Below are 17,230 nucleotides of genomic sequence, written 5' to 3' on the forward strand. Positions count from 1 at the left end.
CAACCAGCGGAGGATCCACTAAGACCATTGGATATCGTTCCTATTCTCTCTTCTAGTTAATATCCAGAGTAAGCTAAAAAAAACACACTTATAATTATATAGCACATTTGATCAGTTTAACAACTTGCTAAACACATTTTAACACACTGAGAGACCAAGGCAAGGTAGCACTTAATTGTGATGTGAAAGGAAAAATGTTCTTGAAATGTTATAAAATGAAGAATCTGAATTTGTATTCCTTTTTTTTTTTTTTTTTTGCATTTATGGCTGCCAGCTTTACACCAATAACACCTAAAACCAAAAAGAATACTTCCTGAAGTCAGGAATCTGACTGGGGAATTTGAAGCAGCCCCAAGTTCAGTAACCAATATGACTGTGTGCATATTGAACGTTGTTGCTGGTATTAAGTATTTACTAGCGCTTCTCAGGGTTTGTAGCTCTTTTTGGTTTGTAGCTAGGTCACGGTCTCGCTAATCGGGGCTGTCGCTGTTTGTGGAGCCAATCAGTGTCCCTGGAGTTGAGCCAGGCTCCTCTGTCTGTTCTCCATGAGGAACCTCAGCAGCTTTAAGTCCTCCTCGATGATGCCAATAGCGGGGTTGGCCAAGGATGTGGCGGCGAGCCAAGACGCATGGGGTCGGTAGGTGCATTCCCGGGGGTCCTGGTTGGAGACGTGATAATACCATCTGTTGGTCACAACAGACCCGGGAGCCCTGCTGTCAAAACCGTCGACTCCCTCCACCGGTGTCGTTTCGAAGGCCAAACTTCAGGTCGCTAAAGGAGAAACGGAGAGGATTGCCACACCACACGCAGCTCTGTCTAGTGGGAGACAGACCGATCGTGGCGGAGGGGCTTCCGGAGAGACCACGTGGCTGCAGCTGCTGGACTCCGTCTGCAGCCTTTAGGTGACCGTTGTTGGTGATAGAGGAGTCAAGGTAAATAAAGGTGCAGCACCTACACTTGCTTTAAGCCTTCACACGTATAAGCTATGGCGAGCTGGTATATGACATCGCCGTTTATGATTGTAGTGCGACTAAACGTTATACAACTTCAAGGTGCGTAAAGCATAAGTCTTAGGTAATCCATTGATATTTACAGTGCTAATGTTTTTTTTTTTTTGAGAGCCTAATAAGTACCACTGGTGGGACTCGCACCACAGTTTGAGAACCATAAAAGCCCTCTCCCTTTCGCGATCATCAGGCACACAATAAAAACTCATTAACGAAACGGGAGACGGGAGCTATGAGTGAAAATGTGTATCCGTGTATCCACTTCCCACACAGGGCGCTCTTTGCCTTCTCTCCCTCTGCCTCCACATGGCTATGTTTAGGCTACAATAACAAAAGGAGAGGCGCTTTAAATGGCCTGCCCTCGGTAATGGTGTTTGCTTTGCTCGTGTATGGAAGAAAAGAAAGACACCATCTCTCGCTCGCTGGCTGGAACGGTGGATAGTATTCTCGGCAGTGAGGAGAAAAGTAGATCAGAGAAGATGTAGGACTGACTGGGAAATTGTCTCACTTAGAAGCAAGAAAGTGACGTCACGGCACGTCGAAGTTAAAAAAAAAAAAAACAATCTGGCCTCGCAAACCCGAAAAACTGGGGGATTACCTGAGCATGCGGCAGAAATGTGTTTGCGTGTCACACTATGAGACTCCTGCAACTTTAACCAGGCGGCTTACAGGGGAAAGTTTGACTCCTCGAGGCTCGTGGGGGGAAACGAACGCCCCGCGAACAAAAGATGGACACCAGCAGTTTGTCACTTAAAGCGCCACATGGTCCTCCTGACACATCCGAGGCTGGCGCTCACAGAAAGCGGGGGAAGCAAGCATTGTCCTTATTGATCAGCTCCGACAGAGAAAAAAACACCCGTTCCTGCGGCCGTTTCACCGTCCAACCATTACGCGCAAGAGTTTCCACCTATTTCTGCTGAGATCATTGCTCTCACCGGGTCTCACAAATGATGACTCCCAGCAGACCTCTTCACTTATCTAGCCTTAAATATAAATAAAAGCAGTTGATTACGAATGATAACCTGAGCCGAGTTACAAGTGACAATTTCCCTTTAATCGGAAATTTAAAAAAAAAAAATCAAAATTATTGACTCTTACCATGCGCGCCTGTCTTGGAGGAGTTATTCCACTGATCTTCTGGGATATGAGAACGAGCAGCGTTGTTTCCGTTTCTGGGAATAACCTCTCCCCTTTTCTGTGTTTTCTGGTCTGCCTGCTTCCGTGCAGGTTTTCTGTGTCTTTGGTATATTGGGTTTTTTTTTTTTACGCGCAGACGGATTGTGTCTCTTCAACGCGACGGGTTCAAGTGTGCTCTGGGAAATGGTCGGGATCGTAAAACCATCTTCAAGCAGAGCAGTGGGGGTCGCAACATAGGTCCGCCTCCTGAGTGCGCACCCCACCACCCCACCCCTCTCCCTCCCTCCATCCCACCCACTGCGCGTCCGTGAAGCCACTGAGGGAGGTGAGGTTTCCACACTTTTGGGAAGAAGGGAACACAGCTGATAAGACTGAAGACCTACTGACTCTGCAGTGCCCATTGGAAAACTCACACTTTTGCACGTTTATTACCTGCCTGACATAGAATAGCCATTTCTTCCAAGGTATAAGTGCGCAAAACGCGCGCTCAAAGTCGACAACCTCCTATCTCGAAGAAACGGGAAACTTTTAAGTTCTGTGCTGTCTGTAAAAGTGGTCCAGCAGCCTTATTTGGCAGCTTTCAGTGGAATGTGCTCTGCTCATGGGTAAACAATAGATGGGCAATTATTGAAGAGGTTAGTAGGTTGGACTTATTATAATTTTTGCTTTTAACTTCTTACTGTCCCGCAGGAAACGATGACTGAACCAACTTATTGCGTGTGGCAGCTGTGTAAAAACGTAGTTCTAAACTTGATTCTAAACCATGTTTATACACAAAATTACCTTCAGAAATAATACAAAATTTTGAATCCAAAAATTTTGAATAAAATCAATGAGGTCATCAAACAGAAAATAATCTTTTCTTAGTAAAAAAAAAAAAAAAAAAGTCTCTTTAGCGGCCTCTAGAGGCCAATCTGGTGTCGAAGCCCAAATGCCGAACAGTAGGCTACAGTAAATTAAAGTAATTGTATCTGATAATCTAAACAAAATGGTAATGCATGCATTTAATAAACAAATGTATTTATCCTTATTGTAAAAACGATGTAATGATTTATAAAGTATATTAAAATATTTGCTGTGGGGTAGCAGAGTTATGTTACAGCCTGCATGTTAAAATAAGGGCTGTAGGGTGGTCAACCTGGTGGCATGGGTAAGTATCATGGTTCCAATCCCAACACAGGCTAACTCTGCCTTAAGTTTACATGTTCTCCTTGTGTTAACTGTTAACATGTTAACTGGTTAATGGTTGTTTTTCCTGTCTGTCTCTGTTGCCCTGTGATGGTCTGGTGACCTGTCCAGGATATACTTTGCCTCTCGCCAAGTAATTGCTGAAGACAGGTACCAGTCTCTCTCCCCCCCCCCCCCCCCCCCACACACACACACACACACACACAGACACACATAATCCTAGACCATAGAGGATATTTCAAGAATTGCAAGTAGAAATCATAAATTAAGATCTGAATTCACCATACAATACGAGCATCATTATTTCAGTATTTATTTAATCATAAATTATACTGTGCTGTGCCAAGGACCACAATCCAACTAGTGGTTTGTTAAATAATTATTTGAATATGTAGAAGAATGGAATAGAATAGCAACATCTTTTATTGTTATATTCAAAAGGCACTTTAACCTGGCACTGAGCCTCATCTGTTTAATATGAGAACACTGAGAACACAAACATACAATTAATCAACAGCCTTGTCTTAGAAATACTAAATATTTCATACAGACTGTCTTTCTTGTGCACTTGTATTTCATCTTTCATAGTTGTGCAAGGCCTCCATAATCCTTCATGATGGAGGATGCTGATAGATGAACTGATCCAGATTAGACCAATAAAAATAAAGTTTTAATCATAGACTGGAAAGTAAACTCTGCTTGTGTCCTTGGAAGGCAGCAAGCTCCCCGGTTCAAATCCAACACACTGCCCTAGCTGTGTGCTGCCACTGTGTTGGACTGGTGACCTGTCCAGTTGTACTCCTTTGTCTCACGTAATGTCTGCCGGGATAGGTTCCTGACCAGTAGTTCTCGAAAGTACAGCTGACAACAAGATGAAATTAAATAAAGATTTTCCAAAATAAGAACAATTTCACAACAGGAGAATTTTTTTAAACTTAACATTTCACAAAATAGAGTAAAAGCAGAAAGCAAAATCACAGAACCATCTTGCTGTTTACATTCATGTGACCGAAACCCCTGTGCAGACCCCCTGCAATTTCTTCCTCACATGTTTAAAACTGAATCAGTCAAAGTTCTGTAGACATTTAACCATTAAGTTGATGTAACCACAAGCGCTGAATTTTAAATAAACAAACTAAAGCTCAGCAGGGTAATGCCAAATACAGCTTATAGGACTGGACTTTTGATCCTGTGAAACAAATCGCTGGTGACAGAGTTAGAATCAAAACTTTAATTGCCGATAAGTGGCTCTGCTTAAATGAGGCGAGTCGAAACATACTTTTACACTTACTAATCACCTCTGACTAATAATAACCCATCCTGCTTCTTCATTCGTAGAGCAGAAACCTTGTAACGGCATGCCCCGACTCCCCAATTTAACACAGCTCAGTTTGTGTTTTTATCTTTAAAAGAGGTCTTACTTTAAAAACCTTTTTGTGAGTCCGCGCTAAACGTTGAAATATTATAAAACATGTGAACTGCTGAGCCGGCTCTCACATTCTTTAAACGTGTTTGAGCTGGTATGGACTGGATGGACTGGAAACACAGACTGCCGAAGGAATCTTTATAAATAAATTTGGCTCGGGGACAGAACAAAATAGGAGTTCAGAGTAATGCACTATAGTTTATTGCATATTCTCATCAGACTACATATTACAGTGCCTCGCTAAAATGTTGAAATATCTTGATGTATTTTTTTGATTGTTTCTGTCAGATTATAATAATACACTTTAATGGATTTTATTGTGGATTTGGGTGATAGATCAGCCCAAGGTAGTGTATAGTGGAGAAGTGGAAGAAAATATAATTTTTTTAAAATGCAGCATCCAAGTTGTATGGATGTGACCTGTAACCTGTGAAAAAAAATCCAGTGCAAGCGATTGCCTTTAAGAAGGCCCCTGATTAGTTGATATAGTATGTGATTTACTCTGTGTAGTAATGCAACCATTTTCATGAAGAATTCAGAGGGTTTTTTTGGGAGTAACACTGAGGAACAAGAATCATGAAGACCACTTTGGGGAGGCTTAAGGCGGACAAATCATGCTTTTTAATTCCTTCTATTTCACATTTAAATCATTCAGTTGTGGTCTATATAAAGTGGAAATGCAAAGCTTTGGCCTGAATTCCTCATTATTGTTTCCCCACAGCCACTCTTTTGCTCTGGTTCTGTTCCACTCCACCTCGTTCGGCCATTTTTGTAGGAAGCTATGGGACGATGTAATGAATGTTTGTTAAAACACTCAACAGCCTAACCATTTCACTTATCCACCTGTAGCTTCGGCATCCTTTAGTTCGGAATACAACATCGCTCAGAGAAATAAAAATTTGAGGATTTGGGACACTGGTAAACTGGATGCCCCTTGCCTTATACAGCAGCTCCGCAAGAAATACTGTGATGCAATTGTTAAAAAAAAACATAATAGGGAATAGAGAAAACTGAACGGCTTTAAAAATATGACCAAAACATGTGGGGGAAGTTTTGGTCTGGTTAGAGCATTGAGCCTGTGTCCCCTTTAAAGCAGGGTTAGGTTAGATTTGAGAATCTCATAGAGCAGTTTTCAAATCTGAATGTGGAGAGAGTATGCCATAACCTTTACACCTATGAGAGCAGAATATGAATAATAATAAAAAAAACAGCTAAAAAGCTTATGGTAACTCTGGAGGAACTACATGAAGACACCACCCCTACAGTGAAACACGGCGGCGGCAGTATCATGCTGCAGTGATGCTTTCCTGCACGAGTGACAAAGAAGTTGGTCAGAGTTGATTGGAAGCTGGCTGAACATATTGCCATCCAGGAAAAAAACAAACAGTAGGGTAGAGATTTACCCTTGAACAGGACAACAACCCCAAACATACGGCCAGGGCTACAATGAAATGATGTGGAAAAAACACATGCATGTGTTAGAATGGCCCAGTCAAAGTTCAGGCCTGAATCCAATTGAAAATCTGTGACAAAATGTCAAAGTTGATGCCCACAAACACTTCCATCCAAAAACCACCTCAGATTGGACAAATTGTCTAAATGTTCAATGAGACATTCACCAAAAGACCAGCAGCTGTCATGGCACTGAACGGTGGTTCTGCAAGTATTTACCCTGTAGAGCTGATTAAAAATGCACACCACACTTTTCAGATTTGATGTTCAGTATTTTTTTTTTGTTCACTCCATGTTTACGCATTAGTCACTTTTGATTTGTCAGTAAAAGAAAATATATCCAAGTAAACTACAGTCAAGTTTGTGGTTGTAACCTGACAAAATGATAAAAAGAAGTTCAATGAGTATGAGTGGTTCTGCAGAGCACTGTAACTGAGGTATTCCACAGTTCTGAGGCTCTGTGAGGATCAGAGTGCACAAATAAAAAGTAATGCAAACAAACCCTGCTATTGTACTTTACTGCTTCATTACAGCCGCTGTGCAGCGGTGGACGTGAGATTCAGAACATCGCTACCCTGAGGCGAAACTCCCAGGAACCTTGGAGAACAAGAGGTTCATGAAAACACCAGGGTGATGTACTGCATTATGGGTCATTTGATAATGTACACAGTTTAAATAAGGAATGCCAGCAGGGGAACAGGCAGACTGAGCGCCTAAAACTCGTAGTGAAAGACATTTCCTCTGGCAGCAGTCATAACTGAACTTGAATTAGGGGTTTTCACTGATGGACTCCAAATGTCCAGATTTGACTTCTCAGGCACTGCTGAATGTACATTAACTCCTGGGAATTTTGTTCCTAAACATAAAAACTAAGGTAGTTCCGTAAGTCCAACATCTCGTTAAGTGTAGGTCTTAGTATTATAACAGTGATAAGTGATTTTAGCAAACACCTTGAGAACATAATCGGGATGGAAACGGACATGAAAGTGTTTTAAAGTGTAGTTTAAAGATTCTGTTAGGAGCCAACTGGTGCAAATCTCCATTTAGAATAAAAATAAAAGCAGTAAAACACATAGTGGGACCTACTCTGTGACCTGGATCATATTTATGTTTTATAAAAGCAGATGTTAAGCAACTCCACGTTGCAACTCTCATTTAACAATAATCCATACATCCTCTGTGGTTAGAAGTCTGCTGACCCGACAAGCAGTTCTATGACTAGAGCAGGTATTGGTGCCTTTGGCAGTGTGGGCAGGTGCCAAGCCCTATTAGAAGATACAATCATGATCTTTAAGCTCATTAGCAGAGGTAAGCATGGATTGTGCTACCACTGGACAATGGACTTGATAAAAAACAACAAAAAAAAAAAAACAATGGACCACCACCAGCAAATGACCTGGCCGCCATTTAACTACTGACTGGAAACTTTACAATGGACCTCTAGTGACTTTGATTTGATAAGACTCTGCTCTGTACTCTGGGACCTTGATTTTCAATTAAACATTCACTCATCTAAAAACCTGAGGAACAGTCCAGTCCTTTTGCTCCTTAACCTGGGATAGATGCTTCTGAAGTTGCCTCTGGTTTAAGAGTGAGTTATGTCCCACGATCGTTCCTAGACCAGCGAGAATAGATCTCATGGTTCTGTTGGTATCCCTCATAAATTATTAAAAACCAGCAATGGTTTTAATTTTTTTTTAAAACTCATTATCTGTGCGCAACAGTAACTGCACCGCATTCAATGTGAGCCCGGGGCAAATGCCAGCTAAAACCAATCCCCCATTATAGGTGTTATGTATCCAACTTGAGAAAATGCAGGCCATACCCCTTCTGTTAACAGATATAGTCTGAATGTGTATCGTTGTAATGAGTCTATAAATGCACACAAGCTTCACTGTCTGAGTTGAATTACTTTAGTAAATTAACATTAATACAAAAGATCTGCAACCTTATACAATGATCCCAACTGAAATCTTGCCTTTTATTTTCTTTACATTTTGACAAGATCTAGTATAAACTGTACATTCATAGCATGCCAAGACAAGAAAAAGAAATAGCCATGTAAAACAATCAAGACACTCACTACTGATATGTACAATTTATAAATTATATCATTTACAACATCAGGTAACATTAACATGTTTCATGGTCCATTTTGTGACAAAGTAGATCCAATCTAAATTTACAGGGAGCTGGTATTTATTAGCAAGTCCATGGTCTTCTGTGGTTCAGCAGATATTTCACAGCTCTAATCAACACCATCTAGTCGGAAAACGACTCATTCCAGTTCTGTGAAGCGGGCGAACATGGCTTTCCGGACTGCGTCTTTGTACGTATCTGAAGCGGACAGGGTGTAGTTGGTGCCCTTGGTGCCGAGCCCAGCTCCTTTGGTTCTTAACTGAGCCTGAGGAGGAAAAAGGCATATTGGCTCTTTAGATTTTACTGTAATTTATGACGGTTAACCAGATAAAAGGCCCACATCAGGTTTGTCGCACGTACCTCAATCGGAGCCGTGATGCCCTGCTGGTTGCGACCAAGTCCTTTGCCCTCCTTCCAGCCCATGGCCTGCAGCATTTTGTTTCCAATATTATCACTGGTAAGGCCGTCTTTGGTGGGCTGCTCGTAGTTCCTGCACAAGGGGGAGAAAAAAAAGGAACAAAAAGCATTATTATTGTGTAAAAAAAAAGAATAAAATACAATTTGTGTCGGCAAAAATTAACAGAGAACTTACACAGCTGGTGTTGGCTGGCTGAATTTCTTCTTCTTAGGAACAGGCGGTTCTGGGATGCCGTATTTCTCTCTCCTCTCTGCTGCTCTGTCCCTGTATTTTTGCTGATAAGGTGGAAAAAATAAGCCATTTTAAAATTTGAAATAGTTCAAACTAAGATAAACATGTAAATGAGTGCTTGCTCAAACCTCTGTTTCTTTCCTTTCCAACTCTTCCAGCTCTGCTTCACTCATTTTGGATCTTCGGAGAACTTCTAGGTTTTTCTAAGAGAGAAACCAGAGAATTGTTTTTATTTATTTTGCCCGTCGAAATTTGCAGCGAAGCAGTCTGAAGACGACAAATGACGGCGATACCTTGTGAAGGTCGGACAGCTGCTGATGTCTTATCAAACCGTCTTTGTTGGGAAACTGTCTCCTACACAGCAGACAAGCCATCTTCTTCCAGTCGGTGAGCTTGTCCAGACTCATGTCGCCAGCGTCGGATTCTGCCGCTCCTCCTTCCTCTGGGTCACTGTCTCCGCTGTAGGCTGCCACCAGGCCACACTAAACCACAAACAAAGAAGCAATGTCCCAGTTAACATAAATCCCAGCACCTAACTCGGTTGGGTTATGCCCAATAAAAAAAAAAAAAAAAACTCCAGAAAGAGGAAATACCTTGGAAGAACTGGCAGAGCTTAAGGGAAGCGCTTCCTCTTCAGCGCACCTCGCCACCTCTTGCATGAGTCTGTCTAGACCTGCCTGCTGAGAAATAAAAAAAATAAATAAAAAAAAATCCATCAGCATCTTAATATACGGTAATCAAGCTCTGACATTAAGCTCGCGGATGTTATGGGATACCTTCTTCTCGAACAATGTGTATCCAGCATCTGCAGCCGCTGCCTCTTTCCTGTCTTCTTGACTAATAGGCTGAAAGCTACTTTTAAAGTTTTCTTTCTGCTTATTGAGACTTTTAGCCCACCGCTCCATGTCTTTAGCAATCTGAAACATTCATTCAAGCATAAAGTCAAAATACAGTGATAAACCAGACCAGATGACGGATTCTAACGTATTAACATACCTGCTGGGCAGTCTTGCTCTTAGGCTTCTCCTTTTTCTCTTTGGGCTCCTTGTTGCCTCCTGCTGAGCCATTTGCTGTTTTATCATTCTGCCCAGTGTTCATGTTGCCAGGGACCGGTACGTAGGTCTGTTTCTCACTGTCCCAGTACAGGTACTGCTGAGTCTGAGTGTTGTAATAATACTGAAAAACAACACAGTGATGTACATTATCAAAACAATATCAGATATCACCCACAACACGGGCTGATATTGAGGACTGCGTGTTACCTACATGTGAATTTGGGTCATAGTAGAGGCCGGTCTGAGGGTCATAATAATAGCCAGAGGACTCATCATATTGGTAGGCAGATGTATCAGGAACAGCTGTCAAATGTAAAAACATCCAGTCAAACTGTTAAAATCCTGTAATTCACATTAAAATGCCGTAATATCACCACAATCGGATAGTTTATTACGGTTGTTTAAGACACTAATGAAAGATTCAGCAGAAGTGCCTCAGGTTTATCTGCCCTGATCAGTGAGTAGAGGACCGACTCAGTGATACTAAAATATGATAAACCAAGTTGATTAAAAGTCAGAGGAAGAAAAGCTACTGAAAAGGAAACCATTTTCCATTCCGCTCACAAACAAATCATATTTTCAAAGCCTTGGTAATACAAAACAAATCTACAGAAATACAATTCTCCACATTTAGCAACACAACAGAACTGATTTTAAGGCAGCAGATTAGTCCATACCACTGGAGGTCTCGGCCGTCTGTCCTGAGGCTGGGATTGCGCTGCCTGCATTAACGGGGGCAGCCGCAGATTCAACAGCTGCCAGTCCTGCCTGAGGTTTAGCATCCAGATGTTGGGCCAGAGGCAGCGCCTGGAATTAGTGTTTAGGTCATTTACAGACTGACAGTTTTTTTCAATTTGATGTTATTCATTACAACTGACTAATATTACCTGTATAGCGGGCTGTGCAATGATATGTGGTTGGTAGACTTGTGGACTCTGTGATATCACAACGGCAGCCGGGACAAGCTTTATACCCGGAGCAGCTAAAACGACAAAACAAGTCAAATTATTAGCGCATTTAGAGTCCTTACGGCCTTAAAGGAGCGAAAAGACTCAAGAGTGTTGCTGTGTTATGTGCTTAAAGTTGTCATGCACATTTTAAAATGTGTCCCTCTTTCACCACAGCTGAATAAAATGTATGGTTTATTTACAGGCCTCTGCAAAACCTCACATGCTGAGGACATTCAGCCATTTTGTTAAAGCGAGAACAGATCTAAAACATTAAAATCAAGAAAAAAAATCTAAAACATGAATGACATCCGCCCTCAGGGATCGCAGTTAAATATTCCCGCTCACATAAAGCTCAAATCTAGCCTTACTCTGACGCAATGGCAGAACATTGCAGTCGAGACAAAAAACATAAAAAAAAAAAAAAAAAAGTTAAACCATTACAGTTACATGATCTAATGTGAAAAAACACAAAAACAACATTTACCTCCTAGGATTCCATTTCCCGGACAAGTGCTGGCTGCTACTGCTCCTTGTTGATAGTATGTCTGGTATTCCTGTAAAACATCCAGAGCAAATGTTAATGCATACCATTCAAAAATGTATTATGAGATCTTCCATCAGTTAAAACACAATTCGCTGTTTTTGATCCCTTTTGCTATTCAAAATACAAAACCCACACCAACACATTTCAAACGCATCTGCTTTCATTTGCAGATCAAGACACTTTGGTCTGATGAACCGACCTGTGAGAGAGGGGCGTAGCCTTCTTGCAGACAGGCATACTCCGACATCCCATCTGAGCTCTGCTGCGGCTGTAAGGTGCAAAACGAGTCGTTAATGTCGGGACCGTGACAGCAGGAAGTTAAACAAGGTGTTCAGAGAAAATAGGCCAACCTGAGCTGATGACCACTGCGCTGCTGCAATGGCTGTGCTGGCCACAGAAAAAGCACTGACGCGATTCCCATCAGGCAGTAAAAGGTCTCTGGGTTAGACGAAAGGTTGAATCACTTCTCAGTGTGCAACAAAACGGGTCATTCCATAAATATACTCAATGTGTCAAATTGCCAGTTTAAAGCATTACCGGAATTACTCACTTTCTAGCACTCTTGGCATAATCCACCCCGATTGTTTTGCCGTCCAGTTTCAGGGGAGGCTGCAGGCCCTGTAAGATGGTCAGCAGCTGGGAAGCCTCCTGTCAAACGTTGCAAATTAAACATATTTAAACTGTGAACATTTACTTTTAGACCACTGGGTTGTGGTCTGTGTTTGACAAATGTCTGAGATGAATGTATTTAAGGTGTTTTTACCAGAGGGGAGGACAGCTGTACAAAAGCAAAACCTCTGTTCTGGCCCGTCTGCTTGTCCTTTATAAGGCGAATGTTATTGAACGACAAATTGGCATACGGTGCCAGTGCTGTCAAAATGGCGTCCACCGTTGTCAGAGGAGCAATATTTCTCAAGATGATCGCTGTAAGGGGAAGACAGGACTCCCATCAAGAACAGCCCGCACAACTGTTTGAGATACTGAAGCTGTAAAGAGAAGGGCGCTTACTGTCGCCATAAAAATCCCCAGTGGGTTGAAGTTCAGTGACCCCGGTGACACCGCCGGCTTCACCTTCTGTTAAGGGAGTCATAGAAATAAAAGCTTCATTAACATAACATTTAAAATGTATAAAAAAAGAAATAAGCTAGGAAGACCAAGTTTGGGTCATTAAAAATATAAAACGCAAAGTTAGAGTTATTAGGTATAATAACTAATAACTAGTTGTTAGCTACCTAGCATATGGTAGCTAACAACTACACTCTTTTTGGCATTGCCATACTTCAGGGACATAAGACAAAATACTCGAACAAAGGATTTCCCCTCCTGCTTAAGACGTTTCCTTCTCCAAATCTTAATGACAACAGATTTAAGAGTCAAAGTCCTTTTTACGGTTCTACAACACATGTTGTGCTGGACCTCAGCACTTTTAGCCCGGGCTGTCTGGACGTCTGCAGTGGGTGGCCTCTTGCTGATTCAACTACTTACCGGCTTTGGCAGCTCCACACCTGAAGCACTTCAACCTCCTCCGGAAATTGTACAGGCCACACTGCAAGTAACCGTTCAGATCATTTTTATTAAACAGCTACTGAAGCCCAGAACAGTGGTGCCGCACAGAAAAGGAAGTCTTACTTTAAAAGCTCTACCAACCCGAGACATCTTAACCTTTAACAATTATACTAATGCAGAAGAGATGGAAGGACTGAAAAGTTACAGCTAGCAAGCTAAATACGTGTGGCTGATGTTCAAGTGAAGCATCGCCTGGATAAATGTGACCGTGTCGACAGATTTACTTACAGTGTTGCAGAGCCAGTCTTCGTACTTGTTTCTAGGGTGACTGTAGTGCATGTCCACGACTTTGCCTTGGATGACCAGACGTTTCTGAAAGAGGAAAGAAAAATCAGTCAAGGGTTCATGGTGAGCTAACATCTAATCAATTGGGGCAAGCAGTGTTGGAAGGGAGAGAATGGGGAGAGGGACCCCCAACAGACAGCCTTTGAGTTAAAGACAGGCACATGATGTATAAATGAGCATGATGTAAAAGAGGTTTCTTTAAGTGTTTGGGACCCGCGTGCCCAGACTAGGCTGGAGCAGAGTGTATAATGTGATCCTAAAAGACACTGCTGACTGCTTTAAAAAAAAAAAGAAAAAAGAAAGAAAAAGTATGGGAGTTTCTATTAAAAAAGAAAAAACATTTAAAAGTTCCCATTTATTGAAGGCTAAAGCATTAAAAAATTATGACACTTAAGTCGTCAAAGGACATGAAAGTGCACATAATCCTTAAATACAGGGCTCACAAAATGTGTCAAATCTGCTGTTTAGTATCAGTGCTAACAGTAAAACTAAACACTGTTAATATCAGAAGATTTCAGATCAAAATCATCCAGACATCTCTGGTTATATTTTAGTCAGTAACAGTTTTTGATGTGTGGTATTCATTTTATGAGTTATTTTTCCTAGTTTCCACACTTCATATTGAACACATTCTGGTTGCCTTTAGAGTCATTTCTCCAGATCCCCAAGATTAAAACTAGACTTGGCGATTGTGAAGCAACCTGATTGGTCTCCATCCATCTGGTAGCATCTTGCAAGTGATAAAAGTCCACGAAGGCGAAACCACGGCTTATACCTAGAGACAGCATTCAAATATAGACGGGAGGTGTGTTAGTTAAGAGTCCATGGGCATATTATTCAAAGTCTTCCACAAACTGCTTCACGACCCAGGCCAAGTTTGGTACACAAAAGGCCACTCCTTGGGAGTTTTACCATAGCAAGAAACCCTGCTGAATACCGCACTCTTAAAGTGGGTCAGTCAACTGACTTCTCAATAACTATTATTGCCGTTCTTACTTACCTTGAACAGATCCACAAAGTACTGAAACATTAGGTCTTGCATCAAAGTTTTTACATCTGTTTGTTTCACACAACTCTCCTATGTGCTATGGGAAAATGGGTCTGAATGGAAGCAGATTGGCCCTATGGTCAAAGCCTGGGGGGGTTGGGGAGTTAAGGGTCTGGGATTCAGCTGGTTCTCACCTGTTCTCTTTTTCATCAGTCTGACATCTACTGGCTGGGGTCCCTCCAGTTGGTCAATGGCAAAACGAATCTAAATGACACAAGAATAGTAAACTTTACATTAGGACATCCACACAAAAATAAATAAAATCACCCAAAATAAGATGAATATGCATAAAAACACCTACATCTTCCTCAGTACTTTGAGAAGACAACCCTCCAAGCATGATAGTCTTACTCTTCTTCTCATCCCCTGGGTCTCGTCTATAATCCTGCTCTTGATAGTCACCATCTGAGTGATAACCATCTTCTGATCTATCACTGTTTCGCCGTTTCCTCTCTCTCTGCTTCAAAACAAAAGCGTCAAAGGTTAACATCAGGTACCAAAATAAAATCAAAAGTCTGGACACTTGGACAGATACCTCCGGGCTGTCTCGTGGTCCTCTACGGTCTCCATCATAACGATCGCGCCTCTCTTCACTCCAGCGGCGCGAGTTGTGGTCACGCTCTTGGTCTCTGTCCCGCCTGCCTCGCCAGTCTGGATCATCACGGGGCTGCTCTGAACCATATCTACCGCTACGCTCAGTTCGACTGATCCTTTGAGACAGCAGAGAAAAAAAGATTAAAAAAAGTCATTACAAACAACCACCAGACACTTTATCATTCTTAAAACATATTACTCTATATCTAAACAAAACTGATACTTTAATAAAACAAACTGTTTTCCATTATTAAAACCAGGAATAATTGGTAGTCGCCACCAAGTTGAAAGTAATGAATCACACGTTGCTAGAGTTACACTGTTGGTCTTGGCAGGACAGTGGCCATTAACCAAGCTGAAATAAAATGGGTCACTCGCCCTGTTGCAATTAATTTAAGGTGCCTTTTCACCGTCTATTGGATCTTTTCCACCAAACTGGTCCAAGTGCACTTATATAGCATTAGCTTTTGTTAAACTGAGACAAAACCCTAGATATAAGCAAAGAAAACCGATTCTGTCCCAGCCCCAGTTCACAGATTGATTAATCAATTGGTGAGAGGAAAGGAACGCTTTCCTCAGAAGATTGGGGGGGAGGGGGTGTCATGGAGAACAACAAGCATTTAAAAACACCGTAAGCCCCATGTTTAAAACCCTAGACTTTAGCCTTTGAATATTCAAATATGGAACATAATAGCAGAAACGCTGCACTTCAATAAAAGGAAATAAAATACCAGGGATAAAAGCACCGTCTCATATTCCCTGCAGTTGTTCTTGAAATACCCATACCTGTTATTTCCAACTCAGTTCTTTAACTCGTGTGTCTAACCCTTTAGACTGGGAAAAGCTCACCAGTACGATATTGCTGGCTTGACTTGTGATTTATCAAACGCCAAGAGAGGGGCTTGGCTTTGCTGGGTCATGCAAACACATTGTGTGCTTCAGGACTCTGGCATGCCACCAGCTGTAAAGGCAAAATTTACAGCTATATGTGCATGAAACATTCGTTGATTTTAACATTTAGACTACGTACTCTATAGCGTCAGCTATGGCTCTAGCTAGCCCATTCGCATTTATTATAACCATCTAAGAATGTGATTCTAAAATTTTCTTTTATTCATCTCCAACATGGTGGTTGTTGGTTAGTAGGGAACAACAAAACAAATCACTACCTCAGCAACAAATGTGGCTGTGGACACGTATTCGATTTATATTCGTTATTTAAATGCATAACATTGAATTTGGAAAAAACAACAACATTATCTCCAAATTTGGCCTTGACATCAACGAGGTCCTAACTGAAGCAGATATGTGAAACAAGCCGACTGCAGCCGCTAAATGGAAATAAATGCGGACTGATCAAGCATATAATAAATATTAGCACTAATTCCCTATACAGCCATGATGTTAGCATCGACGTCCATGTCTGCATAGTTTCGAGTCGAGGACACATAAGCAGTTTCCGCGTTACCATTGATGTAACTAGTGCACCATTTTACAATCGAGCTCGGCCGTTTCCTAAAATACCTATAGGCTGGAGGCCATCTTGTGTGTCAATAACACTGAAATAAGAATCACTTCGGTTAAAAACTTACCTTTTATCGGCGCCCATTTTCTCAACGGACTCGCCACTCCCGCAAAACCTAGACGACAGAAACCAGCCGACGTTTACTTCCTTTCTCTTGAAACAGTCTGTCTATTGTGCTATTTCATATTATACAAATTCATCGATAAACCAATTTGCTTAGAGTCAAATGAACGCCGTGGTGACAACAAAGTTGTTGTAAATCGTAACATGGAGCCCGAATTTACGTTTGAAGAAAGGACAAAAAAAAACGCAACGCCACCGAGACACAAGAAGCTGCGATAAATTCAAGCTTAAAAGCCCGATAACTCACCGATGTGTGTATTGTTTGCAACAATACTCGTTTTCAATGTTTACTCCCTCGCAAAAATTGTCGTTAAATTACAAGAAATAAAACTAATTTCACGTCGAAGGACTGCTGACGACATAGACGACGATAGAACCTTCTTTATCCCAAGATGCATCGGGGCAGAGCCTGGAGAAGACGAGTTTTTTTTATTCCCTATTTTTGCCTCACAGGCAGTCATTAGTCTCGAAATGACTTTTAAAATTGATGCCATTGTTTTGCCTTTGACGTTGCGTATAAATTTAATACCACACTCGACTAG

General features: G+C 41.6%; 2 protein-coding genes and 1 long non-coding RNA gene across 10 annotated transcripts in view; 1 reads left to right on the top strand and 2 right to left on the bottom strand.

Annotated features, from left to right (window-relative positions):
* slc38a3b (solute carrier family 38 member 3b) overlaps positions 1-2,380 on the bottom strand; it is a 37,629-nt gene extending 35,249 nt beyond the window's left edge. The window contains exon 1 of one of the 2 annotated variants that reach the window (XM_012855984.3): positions 2,106-2,380. The gene's annotated coding sequence lies outside the window, so the exon portion shown is untranslated. The remainder of the gene's footprint in view (positions 1-2,105) is intronic. The other variant, XM_012855985.3, reaches the window with a different exon arrangement.
* LOC110367267 lies at positions 266-11,804 on the top strand. 4 transcript variants are annotated; one of them, XR_002427347.2, is made up of 3 exons: positions 266-932; positions 6,744-6,822; positions 11,718-11,804. It is a non-coding gene; the product is annotated as an uncharacterized LOC110367267 (long non-coding RNA). The 4 variants fall into 4 exon arrangements; XR_002427348.2 differs by having other exon boundaries at positions 6,744-6,840; positions 11,718-11,797; XR_002427346.2 differs by lacking the exon at positions 11,718-11,804 and adding an exon at positions 9,257-9,478 and having other exon boundaries at positions 6,744-6,840.
* On the bottom strand, positions 8,163-17,089 carry rbm5 (RNA binding motif protein 5). 4 transcript variants are annotated; one of them, XM_021312559.2, is made up of 25 exons: positions 16,936-17,088; positions 16,633-16,680; positions 14,982-15,156; positions 14,748-14,903; positions 14,581-14,650; positions 14,100-14,173; positions 13,342-13,425; positions 13,033-13,093; positions 12,556-12,621; positions 12,311-12,471; positions 12,098-12,195; positions 11,898-11,985; positions 11,747-11,815; positions 11,488-11,557; positions 10,941-11,035; positions 10,731-10,860; positions 10,265-10,356; positions 9,995-10,174; positions 9,775-9,915; positions 9,592-9,678; positions 9,292-9,480; positions 9,127-9,201; positions 8,942-9,042; positions 8,710-8,839; positions 8,163-8,614 (listed from the first exon to the last, which is right to left on the bottom strand). In XM_021312559.2, exons 2-25 carry the CDS (start codon positions 16,647-16,649, stop codon positions 8,489-8,491), a joined length of 2,535 nt encoding a protein of 844 aa, XP_021168234.2. In that variant the 5' UTR covers positions 16,650-16,680; positions 16,936-17,088; the 3' UTR covers positions 8,163-8,488. The 4 variants fall into 4 exon arrangements, with proteins under 4 accessions (XP_021168234.2, XP_012711442.2, XP_036007240.1 ...); XM_012855988.3 differs by having other exon boundaries at positions 14,748-14,906; positions 16,936-17,087; XM_036151347.1 differs by having other exon boundaries at positions 9,592-9,675; positions 14,748-15,156; positions 16,936-17,089.
* Between the last annotated feature and the right edge of the window lie 141 nt (positions 17,090-17,230).

The sequence above is a fragment of the Fundulus heteroclitus genome, chromosome 20, assembly GCF_011125445.2.
Source record: "Fundulus heteroclitus isolate FHET01 chromosome 20, MU-UCD_Fhet_4.1, whole genome shotgun sequence".
In the NCBI taxonomy this organism is placed as follows: Eukaryota; Metazoa; Chordata; class Actinopteri; order Cyprinodontiformes; family Fundulidae; genus Fundulus; species Fundulus heteroclitus.